The sequence below is a fragment of the Zeus faber genome, assembly GCF_960531495.2.
Source record: "Zeus faber genome assembly, chromosome: 13".
Classification (NCBI taxonomy): Eukaryota; Metazoa; Chordata; class Actinopteri; order Zeiformes; family Zeidae; genus Zeus; species Zeus faber.
In genome coordinates this window covers 31,598,837-31,617,560 of record NC_137198.1, presented here as the reverse complement: position 1 = coordinate 31,617,560, position 18,724 = coordinate 31,598,837, and the positions used below count along the sequence as shown (strand labels likewise).

At 44.8% G+C, this 18,724-nt stretch overlaps 1 protein-coding gene across 1 annotated transcript in view; it reads right to left on the bottom strand.

Annotated features, from left to right (window-relative positions):
• Positions 1-18,724, bottom strand: part of LOC307238962 (synaptotagmin-14-like) — a 44,710-nt gene that overhangs the window by 9,382 nt on the left and 16,604 nt on the right. Inside the window, exons 3-4 of the mRNA XM_080012127.1 lie at positions 2,302-2,526; positions 112-374 (exon numbers count right to left, since the gene is read on the bottom strand). Of these exons, the coding sequence (XP_079868253.1) occupies positions 112-374; positions 2,302-2,467 (429 nt within the window). The 5' untranslated portion in view covers positions 2,468-2,526. The remainder of the gene's footprint in view (positions 1-111; positions 375-2,301; positions 2,527-18,724) is intronic.

Genomic DNA, 18,724 nt, shown 5'->3' with positions numbered 1-18,724 from the left:
TAAAGTAATAGTTAAAAATGATGAGAACACACACACACACACACACACACACACACACAGCAAATTGCAAAATGTTAATACGTTTTCTCAGTCAAGGCTGGTATATATTACCTCTGTGCTAAGCACGGCTGTGCTGTCACTGAGTATATCCTCCTTATAGCCCTTGTTGAGGTAGCTCTCTGTTTCTTGACCCTCACTGTGAAACTTGCCATAGAAAAGGCACGGGCTGACATTTGCATGGAAGAAATCACACTTGGTGTCCCCCAGGTCAGAGGGGGTGCAGGACATGCGTGGAGAGCCATCTTCATCCTGGTAGGGTGGTGGCTGGAGCTCATCTAGTGGTGGTGTCTGTCTCATCCTCTGGATGTAGTTGGCTGAGGGGGAAGCGAGCAAAAAGTCATAAATGACCACACCGTAGTTGTGAGTTCAGTTAGTTTCATAATCCTTGAAGATGGGTTAGTAAGTTCAATTAATTAAGACTATGCTTACTTCTGTTTTTATTAAATTGATATCACTATATCGACTTAAGGTATGTAATGTAAATGTATTAATATTGTTTATGTTACACTTTGGCTCAACACTTTGCACATCATCCCACCAAGATGATACACAAACAACCATTTAATTTTCTGTTGTTCATTGAATGCGCGTCTGGTGTGTTCAGATCTGCTCAAATCTCCACGCGCAACAAATGTTTGTGTGCTGGCATTTCTGATGTGTCCGGGTCATCAATGCGTAAATGGAGACTCCAGGACACATCTCCGCTCTGCTGTGCGTGATCGTTTTGTCACATTTGTCAAAATCAAACAAATAAAAACTGTATTTTTATTATTTTATATGTATTCACTTTTAAGAAATTGAGCAAAAGAAAAAAAAGACATGTGTGTGTGTGTGTGTGTGTGTGTGTGTGTGTGTGTGTGTGTGCGCGTGCGTGCGTGCGAGCTTGCAGACGTGTAGAGAGCTCCCTCACCGATGCACCGATTATTTACTTTTCCACATGTATAATTGCAATCAGACACAAAACAAGTACAAATTTCACCCAGCAGCAAAACATTATGTGCATGTTTGTGTTGTCATGTCATTAGTGCAATGTCTTTTGTGCGGGCGCAGATAGCAACAATTTGAAAATATAATCGTACCCGGCCACGATAAATGAATTGTGGAGGCCAATATCGACATTGCGATTAATATACAATTAATTATGCAGTCCTAACAGTATGTTCCATTCCAAAACATGTATATTTTGCCATTAAACAAATGCAAGATTATACCGTATACTGGAGTTGCTTTCAGCTTTGAACCACCGCTCCCCTCGGTGGACAGATCTGTTGAGACTCACATTGCAACTCCTTTTCCACAAATGTTACTTGGGGGCATTCCCAAGCACTGGCACGACCATTAAGTCATCAAGGAGGATATCATTAAAGGCAAGATCCCAGGAAGACCCACGAGGGATCAGCAATGTAACAGCCATGGATCTGCCTGGTCACTGACATGGTGCAGCTGCCCTCTCTAAGTGGCTCCCACTGAATAAATATGTATAAAAACCTGCAGCGACTACACTAGATATACAGTATATACTATGGTGTGAAGAGAAATAATCTTTATTTGTCACATAATCTTTATTTATGTGGGGGTGGTGTGCAACCACACCTGTCTTGGGTCTAGGTAATTGGGCCCGGGATCAGGGTGGCTGTACGGCTTTTGCTTGTCAGAGCAATCAATGAGGTAACAGGTGAAAGGTAAATCACCCACCCCCCCCCACACACACCGAGAGCCTCTGTCATGAGAAGTTTCCATCTGCTCAGGGCTTGTTACATCTTGCCACTCATTACCATAAACTGGTTTGCTTGCAACATCTCTGCCTGTCTCTCTGTCGTGCTGGCGGAACTGCCACACATACATTAACACTTTCTATTTTAAATTTTTCTGCTCTTCTCTATTTCAGATCACGACTCAGGACTTCTTTATCATGTTTACAGCAGTAATTTCAGTTTCCTGTGGTGGTTTGTGCACATCACCCCCTGTCGCTCAAAAGAATATCGCCTCGAAATGTATGAGGCACTGCCTTAAGTATAAATGCTTGTGCTATCTGGTAGTGCGCACACAATAAACCGCATAGCTGCCTTGCAGCAAATATAAACCATACTTCAGTTACCAACAGAAGATATGAGCCTTTCACCCACAATTCTGTCCACTGGCATGAACATGTGCATGTTAAATCCAAATATATAGCTGCTGTCAGCAATACCACACAACAAAAAACAACACATAGGTTATATTTCCAGATGAAGAACCTACCATCTTCAACAGATGCTTCACTACTATAGTCATCATATACTGCAGAAAGGGGGCTGTATTGTTGCCTAGTTTCCCAGCCAAAAACTCCCTGCTGACGAGCACTGTTCACCGCTGCTGCTTCCCGTAGACCTTGGGATCGGTTAACGGCTTCTTCATACTGTCTCATCACCTCATCCTCGCTGTCAGATGATGAACCCAGCAGATCAGTGGCAATGTAGGTCTTTCCTGTCGAGACACAAACGGCATGGTTAATGTGTGATGGGTCTACCACACTACTTGTATATCACACCACTTCAATTGCATCTACGTAATCTTAACAACCTTTTAAAAATCTCTTGTATGCAGATAATGATTTGGGAATATCTGGAGGGTGAAGAGCACTTGGTGTGGCAATGCCAAATCAATTCATGAAGCACCTTTTGAAAGCCAAAACAACTTTATTAAGGTTCACGTTTCATCCACTTCCTCAAGCCAGGGAAGAGGCTGTTTAGGACAGAGGTAGGAAACGAGGAACGAATCTATTGGAAACGAGGAGCAAAGGAATCTTGACCACGGCAGGTGACTGGGAGATGCTGGCAGATTTCAAGAAGGAGCTCAGATTTCCAGAGGAGTCCACGCAAACCTCAGACCGGACATCATCCTTTGGTCAACAGGTGGAAGTTGGCTGTGTGAGAGTTACTCTGGAAAGCCTTGGGACTGCTTGGAGTGGAAGGCCAAGCAAAGGAGAAGCTGGTAGTCAACATAAACAAGCAGGCAGAAGCAGCATCACGGTGGATCTGGATAAAGAAGTATGAGAGGTGGTAGAGGCAACCTGGTGATGGGAAAACATCATAAAGCTGGATGCCTTCTGAGGGGATGAATCTGGGAAACTGGGTCTTCCATCTGGCCCTTCCAAAATGTCAAGGGCTAATCAACCAAACATCAGCGAATGAGGGTGCCCATTTGAGAACCCTCAGAAGCTACTCAACTCAGGCTCAGAAGATTGCCCTGAAGGGGGAGAGGCTCACAGAAGGCGCAGGAGTACCTGTATGGGCTGACTCTCATGAACAGGGAGTTGCAATAATCAAGTCGTGATGAAACAAATGCACAGCACCTGGGCTCTCCTAGACCCTCTGCCAGGATCGTGTCAGAGAAATTCTGCTGCTTGGTCAGTGAGGTAAACCTGCTCATGTCTCAAAAATAATTTGAAAATAAGGAGTCATGCACCTGGTGTTGGTAATTAAAATACTGGAGGTGCAGTGGCCTTCACCGGCTGCAGACATGGCAACCAAGACAAAATGAGGCCTACACAGGAGATATATATAATAAATAATTATCTAAGAATATAAAAATATATCCAAGAATCTAAAATGTTCTAACACACTCCCCCCTTTTGTTCCTAATGGAACAACAATGTAATAAAGAAAATGCACCAATGACAACAGTTGTAAACAACTGAGGCAAAAAAGGTCAGAAAAATCTGATTTGAAAAAAAAAATGTCCTAAGAGTCCTGCTTAACTGGGAAACACCTAAACTCGGTGTGTCATAAAATAAAATTCAGACAGGCATGGGTTGAAGAACAGGCTGCCCCTCAAATTGGCCAAACCTCTCACAGTCAACACTTGACTGGGGAAAAGTAAAAGACCAAAAAGTGTTATCTACATGTTTCTACGACAATACACATGCAAAAAGCTGAAGTTGCACTGAAAAAATAAAATACAATAAAATAAAACATCATGGATCAAATTATGGAGAACATTAATATGGATAGATTACATGAATACATAATGCTTTGCAGACACAATGAGATTAAGGATTGATTATCACTTAACAATCACAACAACAAAAATTCATTGTCTGAACATAATGACGAATGCATACTATAAGTGCGGGTAAACATAATTAGATACAAACATCATCTTCATCATCAACATAAGGGAAACCTGGGGTCCAATCGGGGGTGGGAAAATGGTCAGGGGTATTGCCCCTCCCTACACAAGGGGCACTGTATAGCCAGTACGGGATGGTTAGTGCCATACATGTGTTGAGCTATATAGGCAAGGAAGGAATACTAGGAGTTAAACTATTCAGAGCGTTTGTCTTGGAGGTTGGTGGAGTCAAAATCCCACAGCTTCCAATCTGTGTTTTTGAACAGACTTCTCTTTTTCTGTTGTAAGGTTTTCATCTCTGGATCTGGTGTGGGTGTGAGTTTGGTGGGGGTGGGTGTGAGTGGGGTGGGGGAGCTTTTCAACTATCCAGCTTTTTCTCCAGAAGTTATGGATCACCACCCAGTCACCTGGTCGGAGGACATGCAGTGGTCCTTGGAGTGGGACAGGAAGGTTTAGTGTGACCTGGGCACATACAGACTTCAGCACTTGGGTGGGGGGGTCTCAGTACCAAAAAGAAATGCATGCACATTGGGTGACAACAGAATAATATTATCACAATCTCTGATATGTAAGGGATAATGTCCATAGAATATCAATTAGGCTACAAATTAACCAACAGTGTGAAACGTGCAGGGTCGTTACATTAAAAAGAATAAGAAAATTTATAAGCTATATAAACTAACTGGACAATCTGATCACCACTGGTTAAGGTGATGTAATTCATCCGTGGCATTGACCGAAGGAGACAGACCTAATCGCATTGGTCTCCTTGTCAGCACTTCATACAGGGACAGTCCTGTCACACCATGTGATCATCATTATTAATGGCAGGCATGAAACCCAATCTAGTTTGCCTCCACTGAGATCAATTTAAAAAATATGTCCCTCTTCTTCTCGTGTATCATCCTCAGATGTCCAACTCAGTGTCTTGCAGCCACGCCCTCATCTCTGGTCCCACTTGGAAGAGGCCGATCTCTGATGGTGGTTTGTACAGAGGACAGGTGGTAGTGATGTGTCCATTATCATTAAACAATGGGTTTTTTTTACCACCGCAGGTTGTCAGCTCAATATAGTACATCATGAGGTACTCAAAGGGAGCACTCACAGTAGGATGGGAAGAGCTGGCCTTAGTAACACCTCTCCCTGTATTGTTCTGAGCACAAATAACACATTATATACAAACATTTTCAGCAAAAACTGTGAACCCTGGAATTTCGTAGTGTTACTGAGTTTTCTAACAATATCCCCTTTTGACACATGGTCCTAACCATTAGTCAAACAAGAAAAGTAAAAAAAACAGTCAGCAGAGGAGATATGGTTTCCCCTGTGGACTATATACACAATGTTGCGGGATGCCTGTTTTTTGGAAGGATAGCCATGCAGTTTATAGATATAGCAAGGTGTTCAAAAGACGTGAATTCCCCGAGGGGGATTTCCTAGCAGCTATAAGGATCGGAGAAAACAGCAGCTATTCCACAGCCTCTCTTATCAGCTCTAGTGGTCTGGATGTTGTCTCCATGAGTGCAACTGTGCCATTTTTGTCCAGTCAGGTCTCAGTCAGTAGAATGAAAACCAGGTAGTAAAGTTCAAAGTTCAAAGTTCAAAGTGTTTTATTTGTCAAGTGTACAGAACAACACAAGGTCATTCGGTACAATGAAATTCTTGGGGCATGACAGGCAACAACTGCATACTGGGCATAAAAAGATAAAATAACAAGGCAAATATAAGGAGGAAATATTTTTTTTAAAATAAAATAAAGGTTGAATATAAAAAAAGAGTCGATGTTACAAATATGGGCAAGAGGTCCTAGTGTACTGTACATAAAATTAAAATAAGAAAATAATCCTAAAACGGAAATTAAAACTTGGAACACTGTAGCAGTTCCAACAGAAATAGGTCAGTCTATTGCACAAGATTGATATAAATATAAAGGTAAGGAGTGCCGGTGGATATGTACATGTAGTTGTGGTGATGTACATTTAATTTAGATTGGTGACTACAGATGTTGCAGGTTGAGAAGCCTGATGGCCTGAGGGTAAAAACTGTTTGTGGGTCTGGTAGTCCGTGCCCGGATGCTCTGGTAACATTTACCAGACGGCAGCAGCATGAACAGTCCGTAAACTGGGTGGCTGTAGTACTTTATTATTTTCCGTGCTTTCCTAAGGCATTGTGTGCAGTAGATGCCTTGCATGGAGGGGAGGTGGCAGCCAATGATGTGCTCCGCTGTCTTCACCACCCTCTGGAGCACCTTGCGATCAGCAGAGGAGCAGCTGCCGTAAATTTCTTGAGTCTCCTCAGGAAGAATAGGCGCTTTTGGGCAGTCTTTATTGCCGCGTCCGATTGCCTGGACCAGGAGAGGTCATCACTGATGAACACACCGAGGAACTTGAAGCAGGAGACTCTCTCCACTTCAGCTCTGTCGATGTGGATGGGGGCGTGCCCCCCCGCTGTTGTTTCTTGTAGTCCACGATCATCTCTTTAGTCTTGCAGACGTTGAGAGAGAGGTTGTTATCCTGGCACTATGTTGCCAAGACGCTGACCTCCTCTTTGTAGGAGGACTCATCATTGTTGGAGATGAGACCTAGGATGGTGGTGTCGTCCACAAACTTAAGGATGGTGTTGGTGTTGCGCGTGGCCACACAGTCATGTGTGAACAGGGTGTACAGGAGTGGAAGGAGTACGCAGCCCTGCGGGGCTCCGGTGCTCAGGGTCAGTGCAGAGAAGGAGAGGTTTCCCATTCTCACCTGGGTTCTGCCCGTCAAGAAGTCCAGGATCCAGTTATAGAGGGAGGTGGTAAGACCCAGGATCCTGAGCTTTGGAACAAGCTTAGCAGGCACAATTGTGTTGAATGCTGAGCTGTAATCTATAAACAGCATCCTCAAGTATGTGTTGCTCTTGTCAGGGTGGGTGAGGGTGGTGTCCACTGCCAGGGCGATGGCGTCGTCCGTAAATCTGTTCGGGCGTTATGCAAATTGAAGGGGGGTCCAGGGTGTTGGGAAGGGAGGAGCAGATGTGGGTTCTGACTAGCCGCTCAAAGCACTTCATGATGGTAGAGGGGTCAGTGCTACGGGTTGATAGTCATTCAGGCAGGTGATGGGTTGTTTCTTTGGTACCGGGACAATGGTTGTCTGTTTGAAGCAGGTGGGGACTGTAGACTGGATCAGAGGTTGAATATGTAAGTGAATACCCCTGCCAGTTGGTCAGCGCACGCTCTGAGGGCTCTGTCTGTGGCTCGGTGGCCTGATATGGCATCAGGTCCTGGAGACTTCCGAGGGTTTACTCCAGGCATGCCCAAAGTCCGGCCCGTCTCTAAATTTCCACCGGCCTGAAGTGTCTGTCATAAAATGTATAATATGTGGCCCACCAGTACGGTTGACCACAGTAAAGAATACACACGTACAAAAAAAGCAATTTTATATTTCACCAGAGGATGGCAGTAGACTTGTGGCCGCACTCTCGCCGCATGACCCCTGTGTGAACTTTTACCACTGTGGTATATTTTTAGCCCATTTCTAAAATGGCAACTGGAACTAAAAAAAGGAAAGTTGACAACGAGGGCCGCCGTTTCCAGGTGGAAATCGTATTTTTTCACTGACATGCGAAACAACTGCGTGTGCTTAATTTGTCAAGAGACTATGGCTGTTTTCAAGGAATTCAATATTAAGCGGCTCTATCAGACGAAACATGCTAACTATGATAAGCTAACGGCAAATGAACGCACCGAAAAACTGAAGCAACTTGAATCTGTTTTAATGGCACAGCAGCGCTTTTTCAAAAGAGCCTGTGACTCAAATGAAAACTCTACAAAGGCAAGCAACGAGGTGGCAATGCTGATTGCCAAGCACTGCAAACCTTTTACTGAGGGTGAATTTATTAAAGACTGCGTGATGAAAATGGTGGAGAAAATTTGTCCTGAAAAAAAACAAGAGTTTGCCAATGTTTGCCTGGCTGGTAGCACTGTGGCACAGAGGATTGAAAAAATTTCATCTGATATCAAGAGACAGTTAGAGGCAAAAGGAGTGGAGTTTGTCTTGTTTTTGTTAGCCTGCGACAAAAGCACGGATGCATCTGACACCACTCAGTTACTAATTTTTTTGAGAGGAGTGGACGAGTGAAGAGCTACTTGGCCTCTAGAGCCTTATAGACCAAATGACACGAATACATTCATAGCTTCTGTTTGTTCCGCCGTAGATGACATGAAACTACAGTGGAATAAAATCACTGGGATTGTTACGGACGGCGCACCTGCCATGGTTGGTGAGCAAAGTGGGCTATCGACCCTAGTCTGTAAAAAAGTCAGCGAAGAAGGAGGCAAATCTATAAAACTCCATTGTATTATTCACCAACAAGTTCTATGTGCCAAACATCTGAAATATGATCAAATTATGAAACCGGTGATAAAGGCTATTAATTATATTCGCTCCAGAGCCCTGTGTCACCGCCAGTTTCAACAGTTTCTGATCGACATCCACACTGAATATGGAGATGTTGTGTATCATAATGACATAAGATAGCTCAGTCGGGGGTCTGCACGGCAGCGATTCTACTCTCTCAGAAAGGAAATCGGACAATTCTTGGCACAAAAAAGACAACCGATCCCAGAACTCTCCGATCCTGTTTGGCTGGCTGATTTTGGATTTCTAGTTGACATAACACGACATCTGAATGCACTGAACACGAGCCTTCAGGGGAAAAATGCAGTGCTAAGCAAGTTGTATTCACACATCAAAGCTTTTGGGACAAAGCTGCTACTTTTCCAAAGGCACCTGTCACAAACGCAGCCCAATACCACACATTTCCCATCGCTGCAGGAAATGATGATCAGTTTTCCAGCAAACAATATCACTGCGCAAATGAGGAGGTATGCAGCAAACATCTCATCTATGGCTGAGGAGTTTCAACAGTGTTTCAGGGATTTTGCAGCTATTGAAAAGGAGATCACACTTTTTTACTCTCCTTTTTCCGTGGAACCTAATGACGCTCCAGCCCACCTGCAGCTGGAGCTCATTGAGCTGCAGTGTGACGCGGAGTGTCACAGTCAGCACCAGCAACTCCCTCTTGTAAACTTTTACCGCCGGCTAGACAAAGACAGGTTCCAAGCGATTCGAACATTTGCTGAGAAAATGCTGAGCTTTTTTGGCTCGACGTACTTGTGCGAGAAGACGTTCTCGGTTATGAACATTAACAAGAACCACGTGAGGACAAGACTAAGTGACTCTCACCTGCGTGACATCTTGCGCATCAGAACCACTGTTTTTGAGCCAGACCTGCCCTGTTTACTGCAGTCGAGATCTCAGTATCACCCTTCACATTAATGCACAAAGTGCACAAAATGCACTTTGATGTGATTTGTTAAAACAAAATTAATAAATACATGTTTCAAAAAAAATATCAGAGTCAGATTTCATAAAATAGTTTATTTGCATTTAATTTATTATTATTTTAACCTTTATCTATCCTGATAAGGCAATTGACAACAGATTCTCATTTGCAATGTCAACCTAGCTGCATACAGCAGAGTAAAACAAAGCAAAATAAAAGCAAATACAAATAAACACAACAGTGATATAGTTACATATTTACATGTTAATTTACAATGGTAATGGTTCAAAGAATGTCAGGCTGAATGGTCGGCCCCCATACATTTTCACCTCACCAAATCTGGCCCTCTTTGCAAAAAGTTTGGACACCCCTGGTTTACTCTTTTAAGAGCTCTCCTCACGTCAGCCGTAGACAGGAACAGAGCGCAGTCATCCTGGTCCTCAGCTAGACTTGCAGCCGGGATGGTTGTTTTTCTCGCCTCAAACCATGTGTAGAAGGTGTTGAGCTCATCAGGAAGAGAGGCGGCTGGCTGGGCATCTCTCCTGTTTCTCTCTTTGTAGTCTGTGATGGTACGCAGTCCACACCACATGCGTCTGGGGTCGGAACTGTGGTAGTCCGACTCCAGCTTGTCCCTGTAGGCTCTTTTGGCATCTCTGATGGCTTTCCGAAGGTCATATTCCATATATTCCGCACCCGGAAGTCGTTACTAATAAGGTCATTAACTGTGGCACGGTGGCACAGTGCATTGCACTGCTGCCTCATAGCAAGAAGGTCCTGGGGCGCTGTTGGCACCTGGTCCGGCGGGTTATCTCCTAATTAGGGGCCTTTCTGTGTCGAGTTTGCATGTTCTCCACGTGCTCAAATGGGGTTTCCTCCATCTAACATCAGTAAGGACCCCCACCAAAAATATGCACAGATCATCGTCTGACCAGCGATCGATATATGGAACCAGGTACCCAGGCGCGTCATTGAATGCTGCCCACTGCTCCTAGTTGCCCCCCTGGAGGAAGGACAAGCCAGGATGGGTCAAATGCAGAGCACATTTCAGGGGCCACCATCCAAAGCGTGTGTTGTAGTGTGGTGTGTCGTGTGCTGATTAAAGATTCTTCTAATTAAAAATGACTTGTTTGTTAGCGACCGAATGTTTAATAAAGCCATTTATTTTGTTCTAGGTGCATGGCCACAATAAATTGTTTAGATTCCAGTATGTTACAGGGAAGTTACGTGATTTGGGTCTATGGTTTATAATTACAGTAATTTTTAAAGCAGAGTGACAGTCATTAATGTCAGAGGAGTGGATCGGAACCACCAAACATCAGTAGTGATGAGAGGATTTCAATTTAAGTTCCATGTTCAATGGCGGGGAGACGTGATCCGTGAAAGTGAAATCTGAAGACGTTTGGAGAAGTTTTTAAGAAGGTGCCAAAGCTGTCCACAAATGGTACGTTGAGGGAGCAGCAGTATCCCTTAGCCATGTGTGCAGCTGAAGGACACGCGTGAATCCTACGTCTCCAAAGCTGGGATACAACAGCGGGCCGCAGATAGTGAACCGGGGGTCTGACTGTAGACGCCAATCATAAGCTTTGTCAATAAGCTTTGTAAAGAAGTGTCTCCAATTGTTTGTTCCTGAGATCCTTGGTTCCGACGTGGATGAGAACAGTGGAGGAAGATGGGTTTTGATCTGAGAGCTGTGGGATTTTGGAGTCCATATCCTGGGTGTGGGCACCCGGGTAGCAGAGGGTTTTAGCCGCAGGCAGGGTGATGTGTCGAACCATGGAGGAGTGGACAATGGGATGGAGGTCCGGCAGCAGAGGAGTTCCAAGGGACAGCAGCAGCAGCTGAGCCAAGAGAGTCTTTCCAGAGGCGGTGCAGGCAAGTGGTCCAAATCAGTGGCTGCAACGTGGCCTCAATGGGCAGAGATTCTGCTGCAGGAGCCAAGGAGGCGCTCCACAGCGTTTGAAACAGCGGGGTCTGCGGCAACAAAGTAGCCACCAACTGGCTCGGGAGTGGAGGCCCAGGCAGACGATGGATGGTCTGGGGCAGTGGAGATGAGGCTGGCGGTGGTCGAGAGCATCAGCATGCAATCACGCGGAGCATGCTGTGATTTCGCGAGAAGACGGAAGCGGAAGTGAGTAGTGAGTGGAGACCCAACATGGCGGCACCCTGCTACACTAATTAATGCACCGGTAGCCCCACCTCAGACAAAATAACAAAGCGAATTGCAAAAAAAAAATATATATATATATATGACCCAAATTTCTTTCACAATATATTTTCAAAATTCTTAGAATTCTCTGGATCAATTATCATATGGGGAGAAGACTTCAACACAGTACTGGATAAAAATTTTGACCGTTCTCAAGCCAGAAATATTCCCAAATCCTGGCATTCGTCGGACACTATAAAAAAATATATGAGTGATCTTGCTCTTGGGGATTGTTGGCGATCAAATAAAGCACATTCTAGAGAATACACATATTATTCACCACCCCACCAAAGTTTCTTTAGAATCGACCTTTTCTTGACAAGTAACTCCGCACTGTCCAAATCACTAATCCAGAAATCCACCCTATTGTTATTTCCGTTCACGAGCCGATCAGTTTCAACCTGATAAATGAAACAAACCGGAACCCTCCCGCCACCTGCCTCACTTCTGACAGATAAAGAATTTAACCATTTCTTTTCTTGAGAATGGACTTCCTTCATTGAACTGAAGGACTCCCCAGAAATATATCCTTACTTTTGGAAACAGCTATGGCAGTTCTAAGAGGAGGAGGCGTATTATTTCATTCTCCACTCACAAGAAAATGAAAGGACAAGAATGCCAAAATAAACTCGAACAGCGAATAAAGGAGGTGCACTCCCAACAAGCCCAATGACAAATCAGGTAAATTTCTTGCCAATAAATTGAAACACGATAGAGAAAAAACACTTATTGCAGACATCAAAGATCCACAGGGTAGGATTACATACAAGACATCAATAACAAATTTGGAGACTTTTATAACAAACTATATCACTTGGATAATGAATCTAATATATCAAACATTCACTCATTCCTTGATGATATTGACCTTCCTAAACTTTCGACAGAGCAGGCTAGCACCTTAGATCAACCACTTACTCTAGAGGAACTCAGGAAAGCTCTCTTCTCTATGCCCAACAATAAATCACCTAGAACAGATGGGTTAGGGTTAACCCTGGAATTCTATCAACACTTCTGGCCACTTACAGTATATCCCAATTATTCATCAGAATGGTTACAGAGATTAAGACAACCTCCACCATGCCTCCCACATAAATACCGCTCTCATTTTGGTTTTGCTCAAACCCAATAAGGACCCAACCCTCACCTCCAGTAATAGACCTATAAGCCTTATTAATTGCGACCTTAAGGTTATAAGTAAAGCACTAACAAACAGAATTGAAAAAGTAATTCCATTTATAATTCACCCAGACCAAACAGGCTGTCAATGGCAGACAGTCATCCAGCAATATGCATCGTTCATTCAGTCTGATCAGCAAATCTCAAAGGAACAACTTAAATACTGTCATTGCCTCTTTAGATGCCGAAAAAGCTTTTGACGAAAAAGCTGGGGGTGGTGGAGGGCCCGTATATCTGGCGGCCAGCTGGCATCGGCAGGAGGAGGCTATCATCGAGGTGCCCCGCGCTGAGCACACTCTGCTACTTGGATGGGCACTCGGCGCTCATGCCGGGTGGGGCATCTAGTTGGCTGCGGTGGGGCGGGCCTTGCCTGCTTGGAGGCGCCAGGACAAAGTTATTGCAGCAGTTCTTGATGATTTAAGAATGAATAAAGAGTTGCATTGCAGGTTGAGAACTTGAACTCCACTTGCAGACTAGCTCTGTCTTAGATGATACAAAAAAGAGTATTTGTATGCCCAGCATGCTGACAGCACAGATTAAAAAAAAAAAAAAAAAAAGAATTACAGGGACTCCTCACTTAACGACCTACCTGTTTAGCGACCGTTCAGACTTACAACCAGTTCTCCGACCAGTCTGTATTGTACGCTGCGTACAATGCCGCAGCGTCTCAGCGTCAAGCATCTCATCGAACATCACCGTTTTCAGTCTCAGTCTTGTTCCCACAGTCTGTCAGTATTCACTAACTAGTATTTGCAATCGCCACACCCCCTTACTGTGAAATAAGGCGGGTCCTCGCTTATCGACCAGTTTGCTTAACGACCTGGTCCTAGGAATGGAACTCGGTCGTTAAGTGAGGAGTACCTATCTGTCTGGATTCAGAGCGCTCCACTCCAGTGAGACAGCCCCCACAAAATTTGTTAAGGATCATTTATTAGCAAGGGACACGGACACCTCCTCAGTAGTACTATTACTCAACCTCATCGCTGCTTTTGATACTGTTGACCATAACCTATTGCTAGATTGCCCTGACACGTCTATTAGCATTAGAGGTTTGGCACTTTCCTGGTTTAGATCTTATTTTTCAGAGAGGACACACCGTGTAACTCATGGTAAAGAATCATGGTATAGTATTGTAGTGTTACTTGTGGGGTCCCGCAGGGATCAGTACTCTGTACTTTACTGTTATTACTGTTACTAGCATCTATATGTTGCCTCTTGGAGATATTATATGTAAATATGGAATTGGTGAGATTGGTGGTCCCCTCCTGCTTCAAGAGGTCCACCGTCGTTCCTGTCCCGAAGATCGCCTCTCCTGCCTGCCTGAATGACTACCGTCCGGTGGCCCTCACCTCGGTGATCATGAAGTGTTTCGACAGGCTGATTAAAGATTACATCTGCGCCTCCCTCCCCCACACCTTAGACCCACTCCCAGGTACTGCACACCACACTCACACACCTTGATGACCGAAAGGGAGCCTATGTGAGATTGCTGTTCATCGATTATAGTTCAGTGTTTAATACCAAAGTCTGCACCAGACTGGCTGTCAAGCTGTGTAAGCTAGGACTGAACACTCCGCTGTGTGCCTCGATCCTGGACTTCCTCACAGGCCGTCCCCAGGTGGTTAGGGTGGGGAGGCACATGTCCAGCTCCCTCACTCTGAACACAAGATCCCCCCAGAGCTGCGTACTCAGCCCCCTACGTATTTCACATTTATGTAAGTTTTTCAATTTTTAGTAAGCGGACGTACACAATCCATTACCTCTCTTGTATACAAAACATAACAATTATTCCTCTTTGTTAAACTATTTGTAAAATGTTATACTGTATATCAACATCTACCTTATTCAATGTCGAATCGAGATTACTTCTAGAGTAAGACAAAAATAAAAATTAATAATGTTAATAATGTTGTTTGATTATACTTAAATAATCACCAGTCTTACTGAGAAAAACAAAAAGGAATCGGTAAGTATTCGAAACGTACCAAAACAGTTGTATATCACACCAAAACTAACAATTCACTCATGCAATATCATGATTTAATGTATAGTGTTTAATCTATACTATTTAGTTATTTATCATATCCTTTTATTTAGAATTACCAATTGAATAATGCTTTTTGCCATTGTGCCAATTTGTTACTGCTGTAACACTGCAAGATAAAGGATTATCTTATCTCAACCAGCAAATCACTTTGACACAAGAACACAAAAGGGAAAAATAAAGTACATTTAAAAAGAATAACTCTTTATAAACCAAAAACTTATTCATTTCTGATCTTTAGTTTTATCAATTTGGAATGGTTTTCTATAAAATCTATTAACAAAGCACAAACTATAGTTCTTAAAAGAAAATAACTCACCATACTCCTAACCTTACCAAAGTCGCATTTAATGAGCCAAAGACACTTTCCAGCAACTTAAAACCTGCTTCAACTCACCACAACACTATAATCAACATCACAATTATCTCTCTAAACACAATCCAACAGTTCAAACCATGCAATATCGATTCATACTACCACATCATAGATCTCTGTCGTACATCATTTGACTATTAGTTAAATTATCCAGTTCTGCAGCTTCCTCTGTTGAACCAATATCCTACTAAAATGACTTTTACACACACTCTTCTCCAAGTTTCATCCTAAACAAAGAATCCCAAATGCATCATGGGCAAATTTTCCCACTTTCATTGTCTTTCACATCTCAACTTCCCTTATCCTTTCAGTCTATACACTCTCTGTACATACATGACTGTGTGGCCAGGTGCAGCTCCAACACCATCATCAAGTTTTCTGACGACACCATCGTGGTGGGCCTGATCAATGACGGCGATGAGAATGCCTACAGCGAGGTGGCTGATCTGTCACCCTGGTGCCAGGACATCAGCCTCCTCCTGAACGTCAGCAAAACTAAGGAGCTAATTGTGGACTTTAGGAGAGAATTACAACTGAGGAAGCATGCGCTGCTGGGGATTAATGGGACTTTTGTCGACAGGATAAGCAGCTTCAAGTACCTGGGAGTCCTCATCACGGAGGACTTAACATGGACTTTACACACAGACACTCTGGTGAGAAAGGCGAGGCAGCGTCTTTACCATCTCAGGCAGCTGAAGAAATTCAGGGTCTTGTGAGGATCCTCAAGTCCTTCTACTCTGGAGCAGTAGAGAGCATCCTGCCAGGCAACATCGTTGCCTAGTTTGGGAACTGCACTGCTCAGGACATGCGGGCCCTGCAGAGGGTGGTACATTCAGCCGAACGTACCACTGGAACTACCCTCCCCTCCCTGCAGGACTTATACACCAGGAGGTGTAGTGGCAGAGCCCGCAGGATCATGAAGGATCCTCACCACCAACAGACTGTTCAAGCTGCTGCGGTCGGGCAAGCGCATCCGCAGTCACACATTGAGAACTGGATCACTGTTCTGGGTAACTGCATACTGTGCTGTATTTCAGGTCTGTTCGGTGTTACTGTATTGCTGCGCCGTACTGTTGTATACAGTACTGTATATTTCTGCACACACTACCTCACTTTATTCACATGCCACTTTAATGTACATATCTGTACAAACATAATAGCCTATCTCATAAACATAAGTCTATTCCCTTTATTTCTATTTTGTACCCCCACCCTGTGTTACTTTCTTGAGTTATTTTATTTTATTCAATATTATTCTATTTACTTATTGTATTACGTTCTAGGTATCAGTTAGTTTCAGTTAGTTAGTCAAGTACAAATTAGGAAGCTATTGTGTTCAGTGTAGAACATATTGTGCATAGTCACCGGTAGTCTCTGTTCTCGCTGTGTGACTGCGGAGGCGCTTGCCTGACCGCAGCAGCTTGAACAGTCTGTTGGTAGTGAAGATCCTTGGGGATGGTAGCTCAGGAGGTAGAGCTGGTGGTCTAGTAATCCAAAGTTTGCTGGTTGGATCCCAGGCTCCTCCTGCTAGCATGCTGTAGTGTCCTTGAGCAAGACACTTAACCCCTAATTGCTCCTGATGGCTGCGTCCGTCGGTGTTTGAATAATTGTAAGTCGCTTTGGATAAAAGCGTCTGCTAAATGCAATGTAATGTAATGTAATCCTTCATGATCCTGCGGGCTCTGCCACTACACCTCCTGGTGTAAAAGTCCTGCAGGGAGGGGAGGGTAGTTCCAGTGGTACGTTCGGCTGAACGTACCACCCTCTGCAGGGCCCGCCTGTCCTGAGCAGTGCAGAGCAGTGCAGTTCCCAAACCAGGCAACGATGTTTCCTGTCAGGATGCTCTCTACTGCTCCAGAGTAAAAGGCCTTGAGGATCTCAGTCTCTCTGTTCTTGCTATGTGACTGCGGCGCTTGCCTGACTGCAGCAGCTGGAACAGTCCGTTGTTGGGGTGATGAGGATCCTTCATGATCCTGCGGGCTCTGCTACTACACCTCCTGGTGTATAAGTCCTGCGGGGGGGGTAGTTCCAGTGGTACTTCAGCTGAACGCACCACCCTCTGCAGGGCCCGCCTGTCCTGAGCAGTACAGTTTCCAAACCAGGCAGTGATGTTGCCTGTCAGGATGGGGACTATGGTGTTGAAAGCTGAACTGTAATCGATGAACAGCATTCTCACATAGGCCCCCTTCCGGCCATGCAGGTGCGTGAGCGTGGTGTACAGTACCTGGGAGACCGCGTCATCCGTGGATCTGTAATGCCGGTACGCGAACTGCAATAGGTCCAAGATGCGGGGGAGGGAGGCGCAGAAATAATCCTTAATCAGCCTCTCGAAACACTTCATGACCACCAAGGTGAGGGCCATCGGACGGTAGTCATTCAGGCAGGCAGGAGAGGCGATCTTCGGGACAGGAACAACAGTGGACCTCTTGAAGCAGGACCGGACCACTGATTCAGCCAGGGAGATGTTGAATATTGTAGTGAACACCGGAGCTAGCTGGTTAGCACAGGTTTTCAGTACTTGCCCAGATATGCCATATGGGCTCCCAGCTTTCCTGGTGTCCACCCACCTCAGAGCGTTCCTGACCTAGTGCATGGACACTGAGAGTGCGCGCTCATCCCCAGCAGTGTAACTCCAAATAACCGGCGAGCTAGCAGTGCTGTTGCCAGACTCAAACCGCGCATAAAAGGAGTTCAGTTGGTTGGCTAGGGAGGCGTCCACACTCATGGCTGGGGAGGAGCTGCTCTTGTAGTTTGTTATCGTCCGCAGCCCCTTCCACAAGTGTCTGGTGTCCCCCTGCTCCATCTGTAGCTCCATAGTCTCTCTGTACGCCCGTTTAGCGTCCTTCACCGCCCTCTGCAGATTGTATGACGCCGCTTTGAAATTGTCCATATTTCCAGATACAAGACCATCATTGTAAGCGGCCGTGCGAGCATTCAGAGGGCAGCGGATGGATTTATCAACCCACGGTGGGAATGATGCTATCTGCTTACGTAGCCACAAAACTCACTGATACCTCCGTAAACTCACTGATGTCACTTGAACTTGATTGGAACAAGTCCCAGTTACGTCAGCGAGTGCGTCCTAAAGTGCAGCCTCGGCTTGGTTTGTCCACCGCTTCACTTCCCTCGTCACCACCAGTTCTTGCGTGACCAGAGGCCTGTAAACGGGAACCAGTGAGTCCTGGCGTGGTCAGATTTCCCGAAAGCAGGGAGCGAGATGGTCTTGTATCCTATCCATGAGTGATGCGGAGACCATAGTCCATGCATTTGTAACATCCCGCCTAAATTACTGTAATGTGTTGCTCTCGGGCCTTCCCATGTCTAGTATAAAAAGCCTTCAGTTAGTACAAAACGCTGTGGCTAGAATGTTGACCAGGACTAGACAGTTTGATCATATTTCCCCAATATTGGCTACCTTGCACTGGCT